Here is a 22,104-nt window from a genome sequence, read left to right on the forward strand (position 1 = left end):
CCTTTTTTGGTCACTAAGGGCAATTTAGAATGGCCAATCCACCTAACCAGTCTTTGGACTGTGGGAGGAAACCGGAGCACCCGGAGGAAACCCACGCAGACACGGGGAGAACGTGCAGACTCCGCACAGACAGTGACTCAAGCCGGGAATAGAACCCGGGACCCTGGCGCTGTGAAGCCACAGTGCTAACCACTGTGCTACCTGCTGCCCTTCAGTTATGCAGAAGTTACAATTAGTTTTAACTCTTGTAGCGCTTTCTGAGAAACTATTATGTCACACAGTCTGAACCATCCGAAAGTTGTGATTTAAATCACATTTAATAATAATAATCTTTATTGTCACAAGTAGGCTTACATTAACACTGCAATGAAATTACTGTGACAAGCCCCTAGTCGCCACATTCCGGCACCTGTTCGGGTACACAGAGGGAGAATTCACCTGACAGCACGTCTTTCTGGACATGAGGGTGGAATCCGGAGCACCCGGAGAACAGTGACCCAAGCCGGGAATCAAACCTGGGACCCTGGCGCTGTGAAGCCACAGTGCTAACCACTGTGCCGCCTGGATGGTTCTCCGTGCAGAGGAGTTGCCAGAGGAAGTTTGCATTTCTCAGGTAATTGCTGTGGAAACCTGACCTGGGAACGTCCGGGAGGGGGGGAATCCCCAAGCCCATCTTTACTGTACCCTCCCAGCACGATGCCCTGGAGCGCAGAAATTACAGCCCATAGTTATCTAACAATGTTTTGACACAAAGTTCATGTATTCAATAGTGTTTTAAAGTTTTATCTGAATAAAAAATAAGTATAATTCACGGAAGTTGATTATGACAAACAATTGGAGCAGATATTGTGATTCAAATCAGGGCAGATTGTGTTCGATTCTCAAGTCAGTTGCTATGGCGGCCAAAATGACAAGCACTCAGCTGACTAACCAGCAGACTGTGAGTGCATTAATGTTTGTTGAAATGATGCAGATGTTTTATTTTACTGGTTTTCTTTGTTCCCATCAGGTTTTCGACAATTAAGCAGCTTTGAACATTGCTCTCTATACACAGAAAAACGTGTGTCTGTGAGTGTCCAGCCAAACAGAAGAAAAATACTCCAACAAAATGCCAGGGCTTATCAACCGACAGAACAATCACAATCTGCCCTTGAGTGCATCTCAAGTCACAACGTGTATGATAGGCTACAGCCTGGGGATGTCAGCATCTTTAACTTATACCAACATGGAGGATCATCCTGTTGAAGGTATGTAGTCATTAACTGTGGAATATATTAAAGAGATTTGGGTTTGTATAGAATTAGACATGTTGCTATTTACAATTTATTTGCCAGTGAACTCTGCAATGCAGAATGTATATCCTTTGGGAGGTCTGCAAGAGAAGGTGTGGGTTTCAATGCTGACTCTCGTCCTCCCTCCCCAAATCCCCTCCTCCATTTCCCCGCTCTGACCATTCCTGATGCTGATTCCTGATGCTTTACCTTTTTTGAATATTTGCTGTTTTGCTGCTTCTCACCCACATCCCTGACAATGGAGAAAATAAGCAGCGAATTCCGTGCCAAGCAAGTCCTCTGGTCAAACTGCACTAAACTGCTCACTGACACCTAAAAGGTTTAACGTTAAAGACCTAAATGCTTGAATTGTCACTGAATGGAACATCAGCTGCCTGTTATCATTTGTTGCTTTACTAGTTGATTATATCATTGATGGGAATAGAAAGACAGAGGATTAGGGAACAGGTGGATGGGCAGCAGTAGGAGATTGGGATGGTCCCATGATGGAATACAGATCATAAAATCACCAATAGGAAAAGAGGGATGTGTAGACAGACCACGGTGCCAGTCATTAACAAAAGGACCCGAAGTGGAAACAGACATTTCAACAAAACAATTGCAACTTTCGGAGAGTTTCAGTTGACATGCTGGCCAGGAATAAGAAGACATTCCGATAGGACGATATTCAGTATTAACTCTGAAGGAACAGATCCCAATGGGGCAGATTGTCAGCAGCAATCATTGGTTTGATAAGACATAGATCTGGGGAAGGCAGAATCTGGGGAGGTCCACGTTACCGGGGTGACAGATCCACGTTGCCGGGGTGACAGATCCACGTAGCCGGCAGTGGATCCCCCATGTTGCCTGGGAGTGGATCCCCCATGTTGTCGGGAGTGGATCCCCCACATTGTTGGGAGTGGATCCCCCACGTTGTCGGGAGTGGATCCCCCACATTGTTGGGAGTGGATACCCCACATTGCCAGGAGTGGATCCCCATGTTGCCGGGACTGGGTCCCCCACGTTGCCGGGAGTGGATCCCCCACGTTTCCAGCAGTGGATCCCCCGCGTTGCCAGGAGTGGATCCCCACGTTGCCAGCAGTGGATCCCCCACATTGTTGGGAGTGGATCCCCGCATTGCCAGGAGTGGGTCCTCATGTTGCCGGGACTGGGTCCCCCACGTTGCCGGGAGTGGATCCCCCACGTTGCCGGGAGTGGATCCCCACGTTTCCAGCAGTGGATCCCCCACATTGCCAGGAGTGGATCCCCGCGTTGCCAGCAGTGGATCCCCCACATTGCCAGGAGTGGATCCCCACATTGCCAGCAGTGGATCCCCCACGTTGCCGGGAGTGGATCCCCCACGTAGCCAGCAGTGGATCCCCATGTTGCCAGCAGTGGATCCCCCGCGTAGCTGGCAGTGGATCCCCCAAGTTGCCGGGAGTGGACCCCCCACGTTGCCATGTACATAGCTCAATGGTTAGCACAGTTACTTCACAGCTCCAGGGTCCCTGGTTCGATTCCCGGCTTGGGTCACTGTCTGTGTTGAGTCTGCACGTTCTCCCCGTGTGTGCGTGGGTTTCCTCCGGGTGCTCCAGTTTACTCCCACAAGTCCCGAAAGACGTGCTGTTAGGTAATTTGGACATTCTGAATTCTCCCTCCCTGTACCCGACAGGTGCTGGAATGTGGCGACTAAGGGATTTTCACAGTAACTTCATTGCCGTATTAATGTAAGCCTACTTGTGACACTAAAGATTATTAAATATATAGACACAGACATCAGGTGAAGCACGGAGTTTACAGTGCAGAAGGAGGCCATTCAGCCCATCGAGTATGCACCGACCCTTGGAAAGAGCACCCTACTTAAGCCCACACCTCCACCCTATCCCCCGAACCCAGGAAGCCCACCTAAACTTTTGGACACTAAGGGCCATTTATCATGACCAATCCACCTAACCTGCACATCTTTGGACTGTGGGAGGAAACCGGAGCACCCGGAGGAAACCCACGCAGACACGGGGAGAACGTGCAGACTCCGCACAGACAGTGACCCAAGCCGGAATCGAACCTGGGACCCTGGAGCTGTGAGGCAGCAGTGCTAACCACTGTGCGACCATGCCGCCACCTGTGAGGCATCTCCTAGTCAGTGACAGGAGCTGACAGATGAGCCCTTCAGGAAAGTGCACCAATTTGTCAGAATCTTCTTTGATCCTGATGTCCAGGCAACCAGAGTGTTGGGTTTTACAAGAATTGCAAGATTTTCATACAGCAAGGCCCAATTGACTGCACACATAACCTTGAGAGCTCCTTGGCAACAGCTGGCCACATTCACCAATAAGAAAAGTTAGAACATAGAACATAGAACAATACAGCGCAGTACAGGCCCTTCGGCCCACGATGTTGCACCGAAACAAAAGCCATCTAACCTACACTATGCCATTATCATCCATATGTTTATCCAATAAACTTTTAAATGCCCTCAATGTTGGCGAGTTCACTACTGTAGCAGGTAGGGCATTCCACGGCCTCACTACTCTTTGCGTAAAGAACCTACCTCTGACCTCTGTCCTATATCTATTACCCCTCAGTTTAAAGTTATGTCCCCTCGTGCCAGCCATATCCATCCGCGGGAGAAGGCTCTCACTGTCCACCCTATCCAACCCCTGATCATTTTGTATGCCCTTATTAAGTCTCCTCTTAACCTTCTTCTCTCCAACGAAAACAACCTCAAGTCCATCAGCCTTTCCTCATAAGATTTTCCCTCCATACCAGGCAACATCCTGGTAAATCTCCTCTGCACCCGCTCCAAAGCCTCCACGTCCTTCCTATAATGCGGTGACCAGAACTGTACGCAATACTCCAAATGCGGCCGTACCAGAGTTCTGTACAGCTGCAACATGACCTCCCGACTCCGGAACTCAATCCCTCTACCAATAAAGGCCAACACTCCATAGGCCTTCTTCACAACCCTATCAACCTGGGTGGCAACTTTCAGGGATCTATGTACATGGACACCTAGATCCCTCTGCTCATTCACACTTCCAAGAACTTTACCATTAGCCAAATATTCCGCATTCCTGTTATTCCTTCCAAAGTGAATCACCTCACACTTCTCTACATTAAACTCCATTTGCCACCTCTCAGCCCAGCTCTGCAGCTTATCTATATCCCTCTGTAACCTGCTACATCCTTCCACACTATCGACAACACCACCGACTTTAGTATCGTCTGCAAATTTACTCACCCACCCTTCTGCGCCTTCCTCTAGGTCATTGATAAAAATGACAAACAGCAACGGCCCCAGAACATATCCTTGTGGTACTCCACTTGTGACTGAACTCCATTCTGAACATTTCCCATCAACCACCACCCTCTGTCTTCTTTCAGCTAGCCAATTTCTGATCCAAAGTTCTCACTCTTTGACCTTACAGCTAATGTGTGATCACATGAGGCAAATCGTTCTCAGTTGCCATGATGCCTGAACCACTCCCAGGTACCACAAGGTTTTGAAGGGCTCGTCAATTGCAAGGCTGGCTCTTTGGGGACAAGAGGTGCCTCCAGAGGATCTGGATGATATCAGTTCACTGTCCTCCACGTGCTGCTGAGGAGATGGATAATGTGGCACATGCCTCAACAAGGGCCAGCCACCGATTGGACCATAGGCCGTCTAAAGATGAGGTTCAAATGTTTGGACCATTTAGATGGGGCTCTCCAAAACTCACCAGAGTTTTGCAGATCATTATTATCTGATGTGCAACCTGACGTAATAATGGGGTGATGTCTTGTCTGAGGAAACACGGGCGACTGAGATGTCTTCTCCAACAGTGAGGATGGGGAATGGGGTAGTGATGACGAGGGCCAGAATTCTGTGGAGGCATGTCCAACAGGGAAGGACGTCAGATTTCCTTCCCAAAAGGGCATTAGTGATTCAGGTGCGTTTTACGACAAGGGAATCAGGAATAATTGGAGATGCACACTGTCATTTTCCTAACATCTTGGGAATCCTCTGGTTTTCTTTCTTCAGATCACAGTGGAGAGTTTCACTCTTTCAACCCTCAAACTGGTCTACAGCATTCCTTAACACTCACATTGCCTCTTTAACTCTCATCTTGTATCAAGGCAATGATTGGAGATGAACCAATGACCTCACTGAACACTGAGTGCATACATCATTCTCAGAGCTGAGAAAACGGTGAGCTACAAGTCATGGATGCATAATGTGTACCTGTAGTACCCTCAATAACGACACAAGAGTGTGGAATGGTAAATGAAGGCTTTAATAAGCAGAGAACTAGCCAGTTACCGAGACGTGTGCTTACTGAGTGCCGCCTACAGGGCGTCACCTTATATACGGCTCCCTGGTGGGCGGAGCCGGAGGCAGAGTCCCCCAAGGTCCCAAACCCAGTCTTAAAGGGGCATCACCTACATGGTGTTAAGGGTACAGTAACCATTCATCACAGTGCCCATAGCTCCAACCTCAGAATCACAGAATCATTACAGAGCCCAAGGAGGCCATTCGGCCCATCGTGCCTGCGGCCCCGTACACGTCAGAGTCACCCCGTACATTGTTTCTATTCAAGTAATCATCTCATGCTCCCTTGAATGCCTTGATTGAACCTCACAAATGATGACTGGAGCTTCATGTTGGAATATTCACTGATCACAATGTTGATATTGTGATAAAGGTGGGAGGATGGCACAGCGGTTAGCACTGCTGCCTCACAGCGTCAGGGTCCCAGGTTTATTCCAACCTTGGGTGACTGTGTGGAGTTTGCACATTCTTTCCGTGTCCTCCGGGGGCTCCGGTTTTCTCCCACAGTCCAAAGATGTGCACATTAGGTGGATTGCCGTGCTAAATTGCCCCTTAATGTCGAAAGGTTAAATGGGGTTAGGGTGGGGGAGTGGTCCTAGGTAGGATGCTCTTTCGGAGGGTCGATGTAGACTCAATGGGCCGAATGGCTTCCTTTTGCACTGTAGGAATAATGATAATGTGAGAGAAGTGACTATAGGAAGACATTATCAGACTCTGATAGTGATTCACATTCCAGATCCGCAAATGGTGACCACGAGCAGCAAGGTGGAATCCAGGACACTTTCAAACTGTTCAAATGAACATATATTTACATTTGCCAAAACTATTACAATGCTTGTGCACCCGTGCCACCTGTGTGCCTTCAAAACCACTTTATCTTTCTTATGATAGAAACATATATAGAAAACAGAAGCAGGAGGAGGCCATGTCGAGGTGCTCCAGAGATGAGTGTACGGCCAGGGAGATAGTGTCTGCTGTGGACCGGTTGTGGCGGTTTGCGAATTGCATTCTGGGAGTATGGAGTTGATGTGCCTCATGACCAACCTCTCGAAGCACTTCATAATGACCGATGTCATTAGGGCAGCACAGCAGCATAGTGGTTAGCACAATTGCTTCACAGCTCCAGGGTCCCAGGTTCGATTCCCGGCTTGGGTCACTGTCTGTGCGGAGTCTGTACATCCTCCCCGTGTCTGCATGGGTTTCCTCCGGGTGCTCTGGTTTCCTCCCACAGTCCAAAGATGTGCAGGTTAGGTGGATTCGCCATGATAAATTGCCCTTAGTGTCCAAAATTGTCATTAGTCTTGGGTGGGGTTACTGGGTTATGTGGACAGGGTGGAGGTGTGGGCTTGGGTAGGGTGCTCTTTCCAAAAGCCGGTGCAGACTCGATGGGCTGAATGGCCCCCTTCTGCACTGTAAATTCTATGTCAAGGCCACCAGATGGTAATCATTGAGGCAGGTTACTTGGTTCTTCTTTGGTAGGGGTATGATGGTGGTCTTCTTGAATCAGGTGGGAACCTCGGAACAGAGTAGGGAAGAGATTGAAGATGTCCGCGAACACACCTGCCAGCTGGTCTGTGCAGGATTCTGAGTGCATGACCAGGGTCTCCGTCAAGACCCGTTGCTTTCCGTGGGTTCGCTTTCAAGAAGGACGATCTGACATCGGAAGCTGTGACGGTGGGTGTGCCCGAGGCTGCTGGTCAGTTGACAATGGTTTGTTGGCTTCCTGCTCGAAATGAGCATAGAATGCACCGAGTTCATCGGGGTGGGGTGCGCTGCTGCCGATGATTCTATTTGGCTTCGCTTTGTAGCCCGTTATGCTGTTTAAGCTTTTCCACAATCAACAAGAGTCTGTGTCGTTCATCTGGTACTGTGTCTTGGCTTTGCGGAGGTCATACCTGGATTTCTTGTACACGTCAGAGTCACCCTTACGCCTCAGGCCTGGCCTTCAGTAGTGAGTGAGTCTCCTGATTAAATCATGGTTTCCGGATGGGGAACATACACTGGAACGCAGTCTTCTACAAACTTCTGATGAAGTTTCTGACGGTAGGTTGGCCGTTCAGTTCTTGAATATGGACCAGTCCACTGACTCCAGGCAGTCACGTAGGAGCTCTTCTGTTGCCTCGGAGCAGCACTGCTCGACCTTTTCAACCGGACCCTCCTGCTTAGATTTCTGCTTGTATGTCGGGAGAAGGAGCACCGTCTTGTGGTCCAATTTTCTGAAGTGTGGTCGAAGGATGGATCGGTAGACATTGTAGCAGTGGTCGACGGTGTTGTCACCCCTGGTGGAACAGGAGATAGGTTGGTGGAATTTTGGCTGTACACTCTTGAGGTTGGCCTGGTTCAAGTTCCCGACCAGGATGAACAAAGCCTCTCGGTGTTCTGTTTCACTGTTATTTGTAGGGGAGTACAATTCATCAAGCCCCTTCTTCACCACCCGCTTGGGGTGGGATGTAGACCGCTGTGATAATGGCTGAAGTGAACTCACGTGGAAGGTAGTATGGGAGTCACTTCACAATCAAGTATTCCAGGCCCAGGGAGCAGTAGTTCTCCAGGGCCACTGCATCCGAGCACCAGGAGGTGTTAATGAGGAGGTAAACTCCTCCATCCTTCGCTTTGCCTGATGATGCCATGCGGTCCGCCCAGTGAAATGCGAAGCCTTCAGGTTGTATGGCACAGTCCAGTGAGGCAGGGGTGAGCCATGTCTCTGTGAAACAGAGCACACAGCAGTCTCTTACTTCCCTCTGAGAGGTACATCTGGCGTTAAGTTCGTCCAGCTTGTTTTCGATCACTTGGACGTTTGCCAGGAGTATGCTGGGGAGAGGGGTCTTGAAGCCGCGTTGCTTCAGTCTCACCTGCAGACCGCCCAGTTTCCCTCCTTTCCTCGGTCGGTGGCTGCGGCTGGATGGTCCCGGGATCTGATGGGAGAAGTCTGACCTTGTAGAAGGTAAGTTGTGTCTGGTGGGGTCCCGGGCGCTGGTTGCATTTTTGGGGTTGCGTTTGGCAGGCTCCCAGGCACTGGTTGTGATTTTGGGGTCACCAGGGGGCCATGTTTGCGATCTGGTCGGGCCCCAGGGTTTCGCGAGAAGGGGTCTACAGTTCGGCGGGTTCGGGTCCTCGCTTGGGGTCTCCACTGTTTTGGGGTCTTTAGTCCTTAATTGCCCAACCTTTCCAGATAGATCAAATTCTGACCATGCCTCATATGCATTCAACAGATCATCATTTTTATAAATTTTGTCCACAAATTTTAAGAGTTTATCCAAATGTTTCTCAATGTCAAGTTGATGAATCTTTAGTTCGGAGAATTCGTTACACCTGACCCTCCTTCTGCTGGGAAATGAAGGTGCCAAATCGTACCTGCCTTTTTCGGTAAGGACAGATCCATGTCAATATATCCATTTCACTCTTCCATTGGTTTATGAGATTCAGCTTCACAGAACAACAGTGAAAAATCAAACCCACATTTTTTACACTTGTTTTTAGCCAATCCTCTCCGATAACTCCAATTACAGCCATTTTGTTGAAATTTAATTTGTTTCCAATCTTTAGGGGCTGGTTCAGCACAATGGGCTAAACAGTTCGCTTGCAATGCAGAACAAGGCCAGCAGCGCGGGTTCAATTCCAGTGCTGGCCTCCTGAACAGGTGCCGGAATGTGGCGACTAGGGGCTTTTCACAGTAACTTCATTGAAATCTACTTGTAACAATAAGCAATTATTATTATATTATTATTTACATTGAGGTTAACTATCCTCTGCTGCCAATGTTAATAGGGTCTCAGTCAGCTGGTGAAGGAGATACCAAGACAGAGGTTTATTTTTTGATAAGAGTTTATTGACTTTGTGAAATCTCCGTGCTTCATCACACCTACCCAAAGTCCCAGCTGTCCCCTATTTATATGTGATTAAAACACTTAATAAAACAATGCTCATTGTCTGTGTAACCTAACAATATAATTAACGTACCATTAACATGTCTGGGACCCTGAGCTTCCTGACTCACTGATTTTCAGACATTTCAAGGAAATTCAACATCTGTCTGGAAACCTTGTTTGAAGATAGCACAGTCTGAAAACTTCTGCAGGGTTTTTTCCTGACTATTCTTCTATTGTGCAGCTAAACCTTCTGAGCAGTAGAGGCTGTGGGTGCTATTCCTTGTTATCTGTGTTCTCATCTAAGGTTCAATCTAACGCAGCAGATATTGCACCAATATTGATTTAGAACAAACCTCCACTTTGTTTGCAAAAGTACAGATTAAATCCTTCCTGACTAGCAAGTAAATGTAAGTTGTAAGTATTTTTATTGCCATATTTCCCTCAAATTGATTCATTCCCCTTAACTGCCGATCTGAACCCTAACCTTTAATTGTCGCTGTGTGCTCACGTTGCTTTCAATGGCAAACTTTTGGAAACCCATGGAGCCAGCATTGGAGTGAGAATGGCTGTATCATTGTCATAGAATCATAGAATTTACAGTGCAGAAGGAGGCCATTTGGCCCATCGAGTCTGCACCGGCTCTTGGAAAGAGCACCCTACCCAAGCCCACACCTCCACCCTATCCCCATAACCCATTAACCCCACCCAACACTAAGGGCAATTTTGGACACGAAGGGCAATTTATCATGGCCAATCCACCTAACCCGCACATCTTTGGACTGTGGGAGGAAACCGGAGCACCCGGAGGAAACCCACGCAGACACGGGGAGAATGTGCAGACTCCGCACAGACAGTGACCCAAGCCGGAATCGAACCTGGGACCCTGGAGCTGTGAAGCAATTGTGCTATCCACAATGCTACCGTGCTGCCCCACTCTAATTGAGTGATTAACAGATGACAATTGACAAGCTACCTGTCCTGAGTGATTTACATGTGTACAGTCTAAAGCTCTCCGTTAAAACTCTGGCCTTCCAACACAATGCCAATTTCACCAATTAAAATCCCTCAACCTGCTCCCAGAAACACCTGGGCCTGGGTTAGCCATTGTCCCCCACCAGTAGCAGAGTTTCCGATATCAGCCTAGAAAGGAGCGCAAATCCCGCTCCGATGCTCCAGTCCCTCGCTGGCGGTGTCGTGGTTCGTGTCCTGTGCCTATGGAAGGATGCAAATGGGTGAAATTAACCCCCTGGGTAGAGATTCACCTGGGTGAGAATTGGTGTCGGTAATTCCCAGCGTGGTCTTGGCGAGGTGGACCTCACGATGGGTCAAGGACGAAACTCTCTCTCGGAGTTTGCCCCAAAGTTCATCAGAGGGTCCTCCTCTCCTGCCCACTGTCTCCCCCCATCAAACACCACCCAATAGCAAGATCCCACCAGAAACACTCCCATAAGAGGGACCCCTGCCTGAATGCCCCATTATAGAGAAATAGAGCGGAATTCTCTGATAATGGTGCTATGTCCCCACGCCCTCGAGAAAATGGGCGCGAATCACTCTGAACTTTCCTGGAGAACTTCCAGAGTGATTCTCCAACTGAAGGGGGCTTGCAGGGCCCTGGAGTTCCGGCTGCCGCTACAGGGCCCTGCACTTCTGGCCGCATGTCCGGGAGTCCCCCGAGATCGCCCCCGTCCGCCGATCAGTGACCCCCGACCGTGAGCCTGGCTGTTCTGGGGGTCCCCCCATGGTGACGGATCCCCCCGTCCCCCCCCAGGGCGGCCACGGACTGAGTCCACAGCCGCCTCTCCGAGCTCCCACCAGGTGGAATGATGAGTGAACCACGCCGGCGGGAACTCAGCCAGTTGTCGGCGGAGGATCACCGCGGGGGCCTCTTTCAATGACCACCGACCGGCGCAGCTTCGACCGCGCGTGTGCGAATGGCGGCGATTCTCCAGTCCCCGGAGAATCGCGGGAGCGGCGTCAGACCCGATGGCGGATCTGACGCCCATTCTCCGCTGCCGCGCCGAATGCGATTGGGCGCGGAGAATCCCGGCCCCCCTAATGTGGTCCGAGAGCTGTTAATCATAACTAGATGTTTATAACCATTGCGGTTAGGTTCATCGCGGGCCACTTGAAATCCATTCAAGCATGAAAGGCAATGAGATAAAGAATGGAGACAGCTGGCTGTGTATGTGGGTTGTCAATCACAGCCTAGTAAAAATCAATTTCACATTGATGTGAATGAAAGCCTTGTAGATCAGAGATCTGAGGGGATTTGAACCCAGCTGATGTGGTTTTCCCTTTTTAGGAATTCACAGGTAGTTCTTTCCCTGCCTCAGCTGGCAGGTGTATTGCACAGGTGAGTTTTGAAACAGTGATTCTGTTTCCTATCTGTGTGGGCTGCTCTCCAGCTTCCAGTCAGGGGTTTCTGAACTGGGGTCTTCCAGGCAGGGGTCTTCTGCTCCTAATTCCTATGTTCCTATGTAATAGGTGGCTGCCAGAGAGGGGACAAGCGGCACGGTAGCACAGTGGTTAGCACTGTTGCGCCACAGTGTCAGGGACCCGGGTTCGATTCCCGGCTTGGGTCACTGTCTGTGCGGAGTCTGCACGTTCTCCCCCGTGTCTGCGTGGGTTTCCTCCGGGTGCTCCAGTTTCCTCCCACAGTCCAATGATGTGCAGGTTAGGTTGATTGGTCATGATAAATTGCCCTTAGTGTCCAAAAAGGTTGGTGAGGTTACTGGATTACGGGGATAGGCTGGAGGTATGGGCTTAAGTAGGGTGCTCTTTCCAAGAGCCGGTGCAGACATGATGGGCCGAATGGCCTCCTTCTGCACTATAAATTCTATGAAAAGTAATGGATGGCTTCCAGGCAGAGGTCACTGTTGTAGGGGGTGGGGGAGGGGGTTCTCATGAAGGGGTCTCTGGTGGGGGATTGGCTCACCCTTGTACTGCGGTGGTGGTGGTGGGGGGGGGAATCCCATGGTGGGGGGCTGCAATTACGTTGCGGTGGGGGAGGGGTCCATTCGCTGGGCTTCTCTATTGGCCCTCCTGTTCAAAATGGCAACCCAAAAGTGGGACTTGCAATGAAATCGCTCGCAATCCTAGCAATGCATCAATTTGCATGGGAAGGAAGAATGTATCACCGGGGGCGCCGTTCCCAGCATGAGACCGAATCAGACGTGATTCATCTCCGCCGGGAAAACTTTGTCTCCCAAACGGAGAATTACGGCCTTTCTCTTTCATTCATTGTTTCTGATCAATGGTTTTTGTCACAACTGGAAAAAGTTTAGAGATGTGATGAGTGTGAAACAGCGAAAGGAGGAATAAGAACAAAATGCAATGTTTGTGAGAGGGTGGAAAGCAAAAAAGATTGAATGACGAAAGGGATGATTGTGCAAAGCAAAGGAAGATCACAATGGGACAAGTAAAGAAATAGAAGGTGAATAGGGAGATGTGTAAATGGGAAAAGCAGAAAAAATATCAACAATCGTCATGTGCAAAATGCGAGCAAGTTATGACCAGATTGAGGAGTTGGGTTTGCAGCCAATGTTTTGCATTGTGGGCGTGGCTCAACTCCGTTGGAGATATTTATACTGTGACCCTGACAGCCTGATGGATCAATGCCAAGCAGAACAGATAAATATTCCAGCTTTCAGAGTATTTAAATGTATTCAAACAGCTTATTCCTTGAGTACAGCAGCCTTCATCATGAAGATTTTCATTATAATAATTTTGGAAAAATATGAATTGTAAAGTATCTCATTTTATTGTGAATCCATTCTGCTATTGACTCTAAAGCTGGAACATTGCTGTTTTGCTGTCAGTTTTCAGTTTACTTTGAATGAATCATTTGCAGCCAATAACTGCACCCTCGATAGCTCAGTACGCCCACAGCTAACCTTTTGTTCATTACAGCCTGCAATTTACAGCGCAGTGTGCGGGAGATCAGCCATGCATGTCAGCATTGCAGAGAATTCCAACAGGAATGAGTGCATTGGTCACAGTTTAGTTATTATCTGAACTGACCCAGCTGTCAACTTGAAAACAGCAACAAAAGCGCTCCCTATTTTCAACATTTTCTCTTATTAAATTAACAGCAAAGACAGGCAGAAAGCCAGGATGTAATAATAAGAACATAAGAACTAGGAACAGGAGTAGGCCATCTGGCCCCTCGAGCCTGCTCCGCCATTCAATGAGATCATGGCTGATCTTTTGTGGACTCAGCTCCACTTTCCCGCCCGAACACCATAACCTTTAATCCCTTTATTCTTCAAAAAACTATCTATCTTTATCTTAAAAACATTTAATGAAGGAGCCTCTACTGCTTCACTGGGCAAGGAATTCCATAGATTTACAACCCTTTGGGTGAAGAAGTTCCTCCGAAACTCAGTCCTAAATCTACTTCCCTTTATTTTGAGGCTAGTTCTGCCCCCTAGTTCTGCTTTCACCCGCCAGTGGAAACAATCTGTCCACATCTATCCTATTTATTCCCTTCATAATTTTATATGTTTCGATAAGATCTTCCCGCATCCTTCTAAATTTCAACGAGTACAGTCCCAGTCTACTCAACCTCTCCTTCTAATCCAACCCCTTCAGCTCTGGGATTAACCTCCTCTGTACACCCTCCAGCGCCACTACGTCCTTTCTTGGGTAAGGAGACCAAAACCGCAGGTGTTGCCTTACTAACACCTTACACAGTTGCAGCATAACCTCCCTAGTCTTAAACTTCATCACTCTGGCAATGAAGGACAAAACTTCATTCGCCTTCTTAATCACCTGTTGCATCTGTAAACCAACTTTTTTGCGACTCATGCACTAACACTCCCAGGTCTCTCTGCACAGCAGCATGTTTTAATATTTTATCATTTAAATAATAATCCCTTTTGCTGTTATTCCTACCAAAATGGATAACCTCACATTTGTCAACATAGTATTCCATCTGCCAGACCCTAGCCCATTCACTTAACCTACCCAAATCCTTCTGCAGTCTTCTGGTATCCTCTGCACTTTTTGCTTTACCACTCACCTTAGGTTCGTCTGCAAACTTGGACTCATTGCCCTTGGTCCCCAACTCCAAATCATCTATGTAAATTGTGAACAATTGTGGGCCCAACACTGATCCCTGAGGGACACCATTAGCTACTGATTGCCAACCAGAGAAACACCCATTAATCCCCACTCTTTGCCTTCTATTAATTAACCAATCCTCTATCCATGCTACTACTTTACCCTTAACACCATGCATCATTATCTTATGCAGCAACTTTTTGTGTGGCACCTTGACAAAAGCTTTCTGGAGATCCAGATATACCACATCCATTGGCTCCCCATTATCTACTGCATTGGTCATGCCCTCAAAAAATTCCACTAAATTAGTTAGGCACGACCTGCCCTTTATGAACCCATGCTGCGTCTGTCTAATGGGACAATTTCCATCCAGATGCCTCGCTATTTCTTCCTTGATGATAGATTCCAGCATCTTCCCTACTACTGAAGTTAAGCTCACTGGCCTATAATTACCTGCTTTCTGCCTACCTCCTTTTTTAAATAGTGGTGTCACATTTGCTAATTTCCAATCCACCGGGACCACCTCAGAGTCTAGTGAATCTTGGTAAATTATCACTAGTGCATTTGCAATTTCCCTAGCCTTCTCTTTTAGCACTCTGGGATGCATTCCATCAGGGCCAGGAGACTTGTCTACCTTTAGCCTCATTAGCTTGTCCATCACTACCTCCTTAGTGATAACAATCGTCTCAAGGTCCTCACCTGTCATAGCCTCATTTCCATCAGTCACTGGCATGTTATTTGTGTCTTCCACTGTGAAGACCGACCCAAAAAACCTGTTCAGTTCCCCAGCCATTTCCTCATCTCCCATTATTAAATCTCCCTTCTCATCCCCTAAAGGACCAATATTTACCTGAGCCACTCTTTTTTGTTTTATATGTTTGTAGAAACTTTTACTATCTGTTTTTATATTCCAAGCAAGTTTACTCTCATAATCTATCTTACTCTTCTTTATAGCTTTTTTAGTAGCTTTCTGTTGCCCCTAAAGATTTCCAAATCCTCGAGTCTCCCACTAATCTTTTGCATTTTTTTCCCTTTAATTTGATACTCTCACTTATTTTCATAGATATCCACGGTCGATTTCAGGATGAATTTCAGGGAGGTCATCAGAGTGGAACATAAACATTGGGGTGGATGATTGGACCAGTTTCCACAAACCTGAGACATAATGCTCATTTGGAGAGCTGGTGCCAGACTCAATGGGTGCTACGGTGGTTAGCACTGCTGCCTCACAGCGCCAGGGAGCCGGGTTCAATCCAGCCTCGGGTGACTGTGTGAAGTTTTCACTTTCTTCCTGTGTCAGTGTGGGTTTCCGCCGGGTGCTCTGGTTTCCTCCCACAATCCAAAGAAATGTAGTTAGATGGACTGGCCGAGCTAAATTATCCTTAGTGTCCAAAGGTTAGGTGGGGTTACAAGCATAGGGTGGGGGATAGGCCTAGGTAGGGTGCTCTTTCAGAAGGTCGGTGCAGACTCAATGGGCAAAATGGCGTCCTTCAGCACTGTAAGGACTTTATAGCGGAACATTTAGAAAGCAGTGGCAAGATCAGTCAGAGTCAGCATGGATTTATGAAGGGAAAATCATGTTTGACAAATCTATTGGAATTTGTTGAAGAGGTAACCAGTACAGTCGACAAGGGGGAGCCAGTCGATGTGGTATATTTGGACTTTCAGAAGGCGTTTGACAAATTCCTGCATAAGAGATTATTGTGCAAAATTAAAGCGCATGGGATTGGGGGAAATGTATTGAGGTGGATAGAAAACTGGTTGGCAGAGAGGAAACAAGGAGTAGGAATTAATGGGTCCTTTTCAAATTGGCAGGCAGTAACCAGTGGGGTACCACAGGGATCGGTGCTGGGACCCCAGCTATTCACAAATATATTTATGATTTGGATGAGGGAACAAAGCGTAACATTTCAAAGTTTGCAGCTGATACCAAATGAGGTGGGAGGGTGAATTGTGACGAGGATGCAGGGATCCTACAGCATGATCTGGACAGGTTGGGCGAATGGGCAAATCAAAGGCAGGTGCAGTATAATTTGGATAAGTGTGAGGTTATTCACTTTGGAAGCAAAGACAGGAAAGCAGATTACTACCTGAATGGTTGTAAATTGGGAGAGGGGAGTGTGCAGCGGGACCTGGGTGTCCTTGTGCACCAGCCGCTGAAGGTAAGCGCTCAGGTGCAGCAGGCGGTAAAGAAGGCTAATGGTATGTTGACCTTCATTGCGAGAGGTTTCGAGTATAGAAGCAGGGATGTGTTGCTGTAATTGTACAGGGCCTTGGTGAGGCCACACCTGGAGTATTGTGGGCAGTTTTGGTCTCCTTCTCTGAGGAAGGATGTTCTTGCTCTCGAGGGAGTGCACAAAGGTTTATCAGACTGATTCCAGGGATGGCGGGACTCTCATATGAGGAGAGGTTGATTGGGTTGGGATTGTTCTCGCTGGAGTTTAGAAGAATAAGGGATGATCTCATAGAGACGTATAAAATTCTAACAGGACTAGACAGGGTAGATGCAGGGAAAATGTTACCAATGATGGGTGTGTCCAGAACCAGGGGTCACAGTCTGAGGATTCAGAGTAAACCATTTTGGACAGAGATGAGGAGACATTTCTTCACACAGAGTGGTGAGGCTGTGGAATTCATTACCACAGGAAGTGGTTGATGCTAAAACATTGCATATATTCAATAGGCGGCGAATGGGATCAAAGGCTATGGGGAGAAAGCAGGATTAGGCTATTGAGTTGGATGATCAGCCATGATGGTGATGAATGGCGGAGCAGGCTCGAAGGGCCATAAGGCCTCCTCCTGCTCCTATCTTCTATGAGTCTGTGTTACCTCTCTATTTTTCTGAACAAAATGGATAACCTCACACTTATCCACGTTAAACCCCATCTGTCACATTTTGGCCCACTCTCCTAACCTATCTATAACCATTTGTAAATTTCTTATTTCCTCTTTGCAGCTTACTGTCTCACCTATTTTTGTGCAAATTTGGTTATAGTATCTTCTATCGTTGTATCCAAATCATTGATATAGATTGTAAATAATTGCCTCCCGTGGACCGAATTGTGTGCTACCCAATAGTCACATCTATTTTAAAAAATATTTTTATTAAAGTTTACATTTTTGCATTGTACAGGAGATGAATGCAACGGTTATTATTTACAATTTAAACATTGTTCCTCTTGGGTATCCCCTCTCCACCCCCATTTTTTTCTCTCTTGACCCCCCCCCCCCCCCACCCGCCCTTTCCACTGTCTCTGGGTCCTATCTTAGGCCCTTCGCTTCACCGTAGATGGTTTGTTTTGTAATTTGTTTTGCTCTTAGAACTTTGTGAGAGGCCTTCTGGCCCCCATGGTGATCTCTGCCTGGGTTACCTCCTGGTGTCTCCTTGGGTCTCCCCCCCCCCATTGCCCCCCTCCCCCTCATTCCTGTCTGCTTTATGTGGCCCTGGTGGTTCCCATGTGTCCCCCCCCCCCCTCGTTCTATTTGTTGTTGATTTTAAACAGGTCTTGGAACAGGCTGATGAATGGCCCCAAGTTTTGTGGAAGGCCGAGTAAGGCCATTCGGCCCATCGAGTCCACTCCACCATTCAATCATGGCTGATTTCAACTCCATTTACCCGCTCTCTCTCCATAGCCCTTAATTTATCAACTTCTGTCTTAAAGACACTCAACGTCCCGGCCTCCACCACCCTCTGTGGCAATGAATTCCACAGACCCACCACTCTCTGGCTGAAGAAATTTCTCCTCACCTCTGTTCTAAAGTGACTCCCTTTTATTCTGGAGGCCCTCGTCCGACTCTCGGATGGTGTATTTAATCTTTTCCAGGTGGAGAAATTCCGAGAGGTCAGCGAGCCAGTCTGCAGCTGTGGGTGGTACTGCTGATCGCCAGCCGAGCAGGATTCTCCGGCGGGCGATTAAGGAAGCAAAAGCTAGGCATCGGCCCTCTTCCCCATGTGTAGTTCTGGCTGGTCCAATATCCCGAAGATTGCCACTCTCGGGCACGGCTCCACTCTCACCCCCACAACCTTGGGCACTGCCTCGGAGAAGGCTGTCCAGAACCCGACAAGTCTGGGACAGGCCCAGAACATGTGGGTGTGGTTGGCCGGGCCTCCCTGGCACCTTTCGCATTTATCCTCCACCTTCGGTAAGAACCTGTTCATTCGGGCTCTCGTTAGGTGAGCTCTGTGCACCACTTTAAACTGCATGAAGCTTATTCTTGCACAGGAAGAGGTGGAGTTGGCCCTGATCAGTGCTTCGTTCCAGTCATGGGGGATGACAGACAGGGGGAGTTGGAACCACCAATAGAACTGGGAGAGGTCATGGAGAGCATCAGCTCCATGCAGGCGGGGTAGACGCTGGGAACCAACAGGTTTACAGCGGACTTCTACAAAAGGTTTGCACCAGCTCTCGCTCCGCACCTACGGGAGATGTTCACAGACTCGCTGGTGATGGGTCCCCTGCCTCCTACACCAACTCAGGCCACCATATCGCTGATACCCAAAAAGACAAAGACCCGATGGAATGCGTATCACACGGACCCATTCCGCTGCTCAATGTGGACGTGAAAATACTCATACAAGTCCTGGCCAGGAGACTGAAGAACTGTACATCAGAGGTGGTCGCAGAGGACCAGACGGGCTTTGTCCAGGATAGACAGCTAACTGTAAACATCAGACGACTGCTGAATATGATACTGACCCCATCCGGGAAGTGAACACCAGAGGTGAACATCTCCCTGGACACAGAAAAGGCCTTCGACCGAGTCGAATGGAAATACCTCATTGAGGTATTAGAGCAGTTTGGACTAGGGACAGGTTCACCTCATGGGTGAAACTCTTGTATAATCTCCCAAGGCGAGAGTTCGACCAACACCACCGGCTCTGAATACTTCCAGCTACACAGAGGCATAAGGCAGTGATGCCCCCTGTCCCCACTCCTGTTCACCCTAACAATTGACCCACTGGCGATCGCCCTGCCAGATGCAAGAGGTTGGAAGGGAATCCAAAGATGAGGCAGAGAGCACAGAGTCTTGTTCTATGCAGATGACCTGCTCCTCTACATTTCAGACCCACAGAACGGCCTGAAAGAAACCATGAAGCTCCTGGAAGAGTTTGGAACCTTCTCGGGCTACAAACCCAACCTGGGCAAGAGCGAGGCATTCCCGGAGAACCCAAACGGGGGAGGGACAGAGCAGGTGGGTCTCCCTTTCTGTTACCTGGGGATCCAGTTGCACATGAGAGGACACGGATCCACAAGCGGAATCTGACCAGTTTGGCAGAGGAAGTTAAAAAAATATCGACAGAGATGGGATACACTTTTCTTTCTCCTTTCTCTCGCTGTGTCTTCCTCGTCGCTGATTTGTCTGCCTTTTGTGTCGGTCATTCACCCCCACAAGCCTGTCCACCTCTGCCGGGTGGTGAAATATTGTTCTTTGTTCCGGAATGTCACCCCGAGCCTAGCTGGGAATAACATCCCAAATGTTATTCTGTTCTTGTACAGGGCCGATTTCGCCTGATTGAACTCGGCCCAATGCTTTGCCAGATCTGCCCCAATGCCCTAATACACCCGTATTCTGTGTCCTTCCCAACTGCTCTTCTTCATCTACCTGGCCCACCGCAGCATCCTCTCCCGATCCTGGTACCTGTGTAGTTTGCGATTATCACCCTTGGCTGCTCCGCGGCCTTGGGCTTTGGTCGGAGTTATCTGTGTTCCCTGTCGATCTCCTGCGGTTTGGGGAAGCTTCCCTCCCGACTAGGTTGTCCAGCATCTGGGCCACAGAGTCTGTCGGGTCCCTGCCCTCTATCCCCTCGGCTGGCCTACTATTGAAATGATTTGGCGCCGAGACCGGTTTTCCTGATCCCCGACTTTCCCCTTCAGGCTCCTCTGGGTCGCCACCAACCTTTTTATCTCGGCTTCCAGAGCTCAATCCTATCACCCTGGCCAGTTGATGCCTTTTCAAGCTCCTGGATTGTCTTCTACAGAGCCTCCAGCTTCTTCCCCATTCCACCGTCTGCATGGCAACCACGCCTCCATCACTGCCACCTGGATCTCCACTTTAATTTCCTCCTTCATCGCGGTCAATTCCTTGGTCAGGAATGTCTTCCATTAAACTCCAGGTTGAAGGGGGGGGACCCATTGTTCGGGTCATTCGTCTCCCTCTCTTGGGGTGGCCAGGTTCCCTCACCTCGTGGTTCTGGCAATTTGCTTGCTTTTCCTGCTCTTTTCCACCGCTTCTGGCTTCCCTGAAGCCTCTCGAGCTTCCACGCTGGCGTATCACTCTTTTTCTCTTTTCCTCGTCCTTTTCTGTTTGCGGGTGGAATAAGTCAGAATTCTCGGGCTAAATTTGTCCAAATGTGCCTAATTTACTGTATTCTGGGCGAGAGCCACCTGATGTGCGACTGCTCAGCACATCCCCGTCACAGGAAGTCCTCCACTAGTCACATCTTGCCAACCAGAAAAAGATCCATTTATCCTGATTCTCTGCCTTCTGTCCGTCAGCCAGTCTTCTATCCAAGCGAATAAATTGACCATTGGGAATGGAGACCACGTGATCTCACCTTGTGAATTAACCTTCTGTGCGACACCTTATCAAACGCCTTCCGGAAGTCCAGATATACGACATCTACCGGGTCCCCATTATCCACTTTGCTTGTTACATCTTCGAAGAACTCTTAACAAATTAGCCAAACAATGATTTATCCTTCATCACACCATGCTGACTCTGATGGATTGTGTTTTGACTTTCCAAATGTCCTGTTACTTCCTTAATAATGGTTCTAAAAATTTTCCAACAACACATGTTAAACTAACTGGTCTGTAATTTTCTACATTCTGCCTCCCTCCCTTTTTGAATAAGGGCGTTACATTCGCATGTTCCGAATACACTGGAACTTTACCGCATACCGCATTTAGGAATATTATAACCGATGGATCCACTATCACCGCTGCCACTTCCTTTAAGACTTGAGGATGTCGGCCATCAGGTCAAAGAACAACAAAGAACAAAGAACAAAGAAATGTACAGCACAGGAACAGGCCCTTCGGCCCTCCAAGCCCGTGCCGACCATACTGCCCGACTAAACTACAATCTTCTACACTTCCTGGGTCCGTATCCTTCTATTCCCATCCTACTCATAGGTCCTGGGGACTTGTCTGTCTTCCCAATAGTTTTCTCTGTACTTTTCCAATATTGATGCTGATTGTTCTAAGTTCCTCCCTTTCTATTACCTCCGCATTACCTGTTACTATTGGGATGGTACTAGTGTCTTCCACCTTGGAAACTGAGGCAAAACAGGGATTTAGCATCTCCACCATTTCTGTGTTCCCCAATATTAACCCCCTGGTCCTATCCTCCAAGGGACAACATTCACTTTAGCTATTCTCTTCTCTTTTATATACGTATAGAAGCTTTTGCTAGCCATGTATATATTTTGCATTAGTTTTCTTTCAGAATTTACTGTTGCTCTTTTAATTACATTTATCGTAACCCTTTGTTGATTTTAAGTTTCCCAATATTTCAGCCTACCATTGGCCTTTGCAATATGGTAATCCTTCGCTTTTGTCTTTATGTTATCTTTAACTTCCTTGCTCAGCCA

General features: G+C 48.2%; 1 protein-coding gene across 2 annotated transcripts in view; it reads left to right on the forward strand.

Annotated features, from left to right (window-relative positions):
* Positions 1-22,104, forward strand: part of vwa5b1 (von Willebrand factor A domain containing 5B1) — a 273,838-nt gene that overhangs the window by 15,349 nt on the left and 236,385 nt on the right. The window contains exons 1-2 of one of the 2 annotated variants that reach the window (XM_072477743.1): positions 426-613; positions 1,010-1,247. In XM_072477743.1, the coding sequence (XP_072333844.1) occupies positions 1,109-1,247 (139 nt within the window). In that variant the 5' untranslated portion in view covers positions 426-613; positions 1,010-1,108. Of the gene's footprint in view, positions 1-425; positions 614-1,009; positions 1,248-22,104 lie in introns of those variants that run through there. The other variant, XM_072477742.1, reaches the window with a different exon arrangement.

The sequence above is a fragment of the Scyliorhinus torazame genome, chromosome 16 (assembly GCF_047496885.1).
Source record: "Scyliorhinus torazame isolate Kashiwa2021f chromosome 16, sScyTor2.1, whole genome shotgun sequence".
Taxonomy (NCBI): domain Eukaryota; kingdom Metazoa; phylum Chordata; class Chondrichthyes; order Carcharhiniformes; family Scyliorhinidae; genus Scyliorhinus; species Scyliorhinus torazame.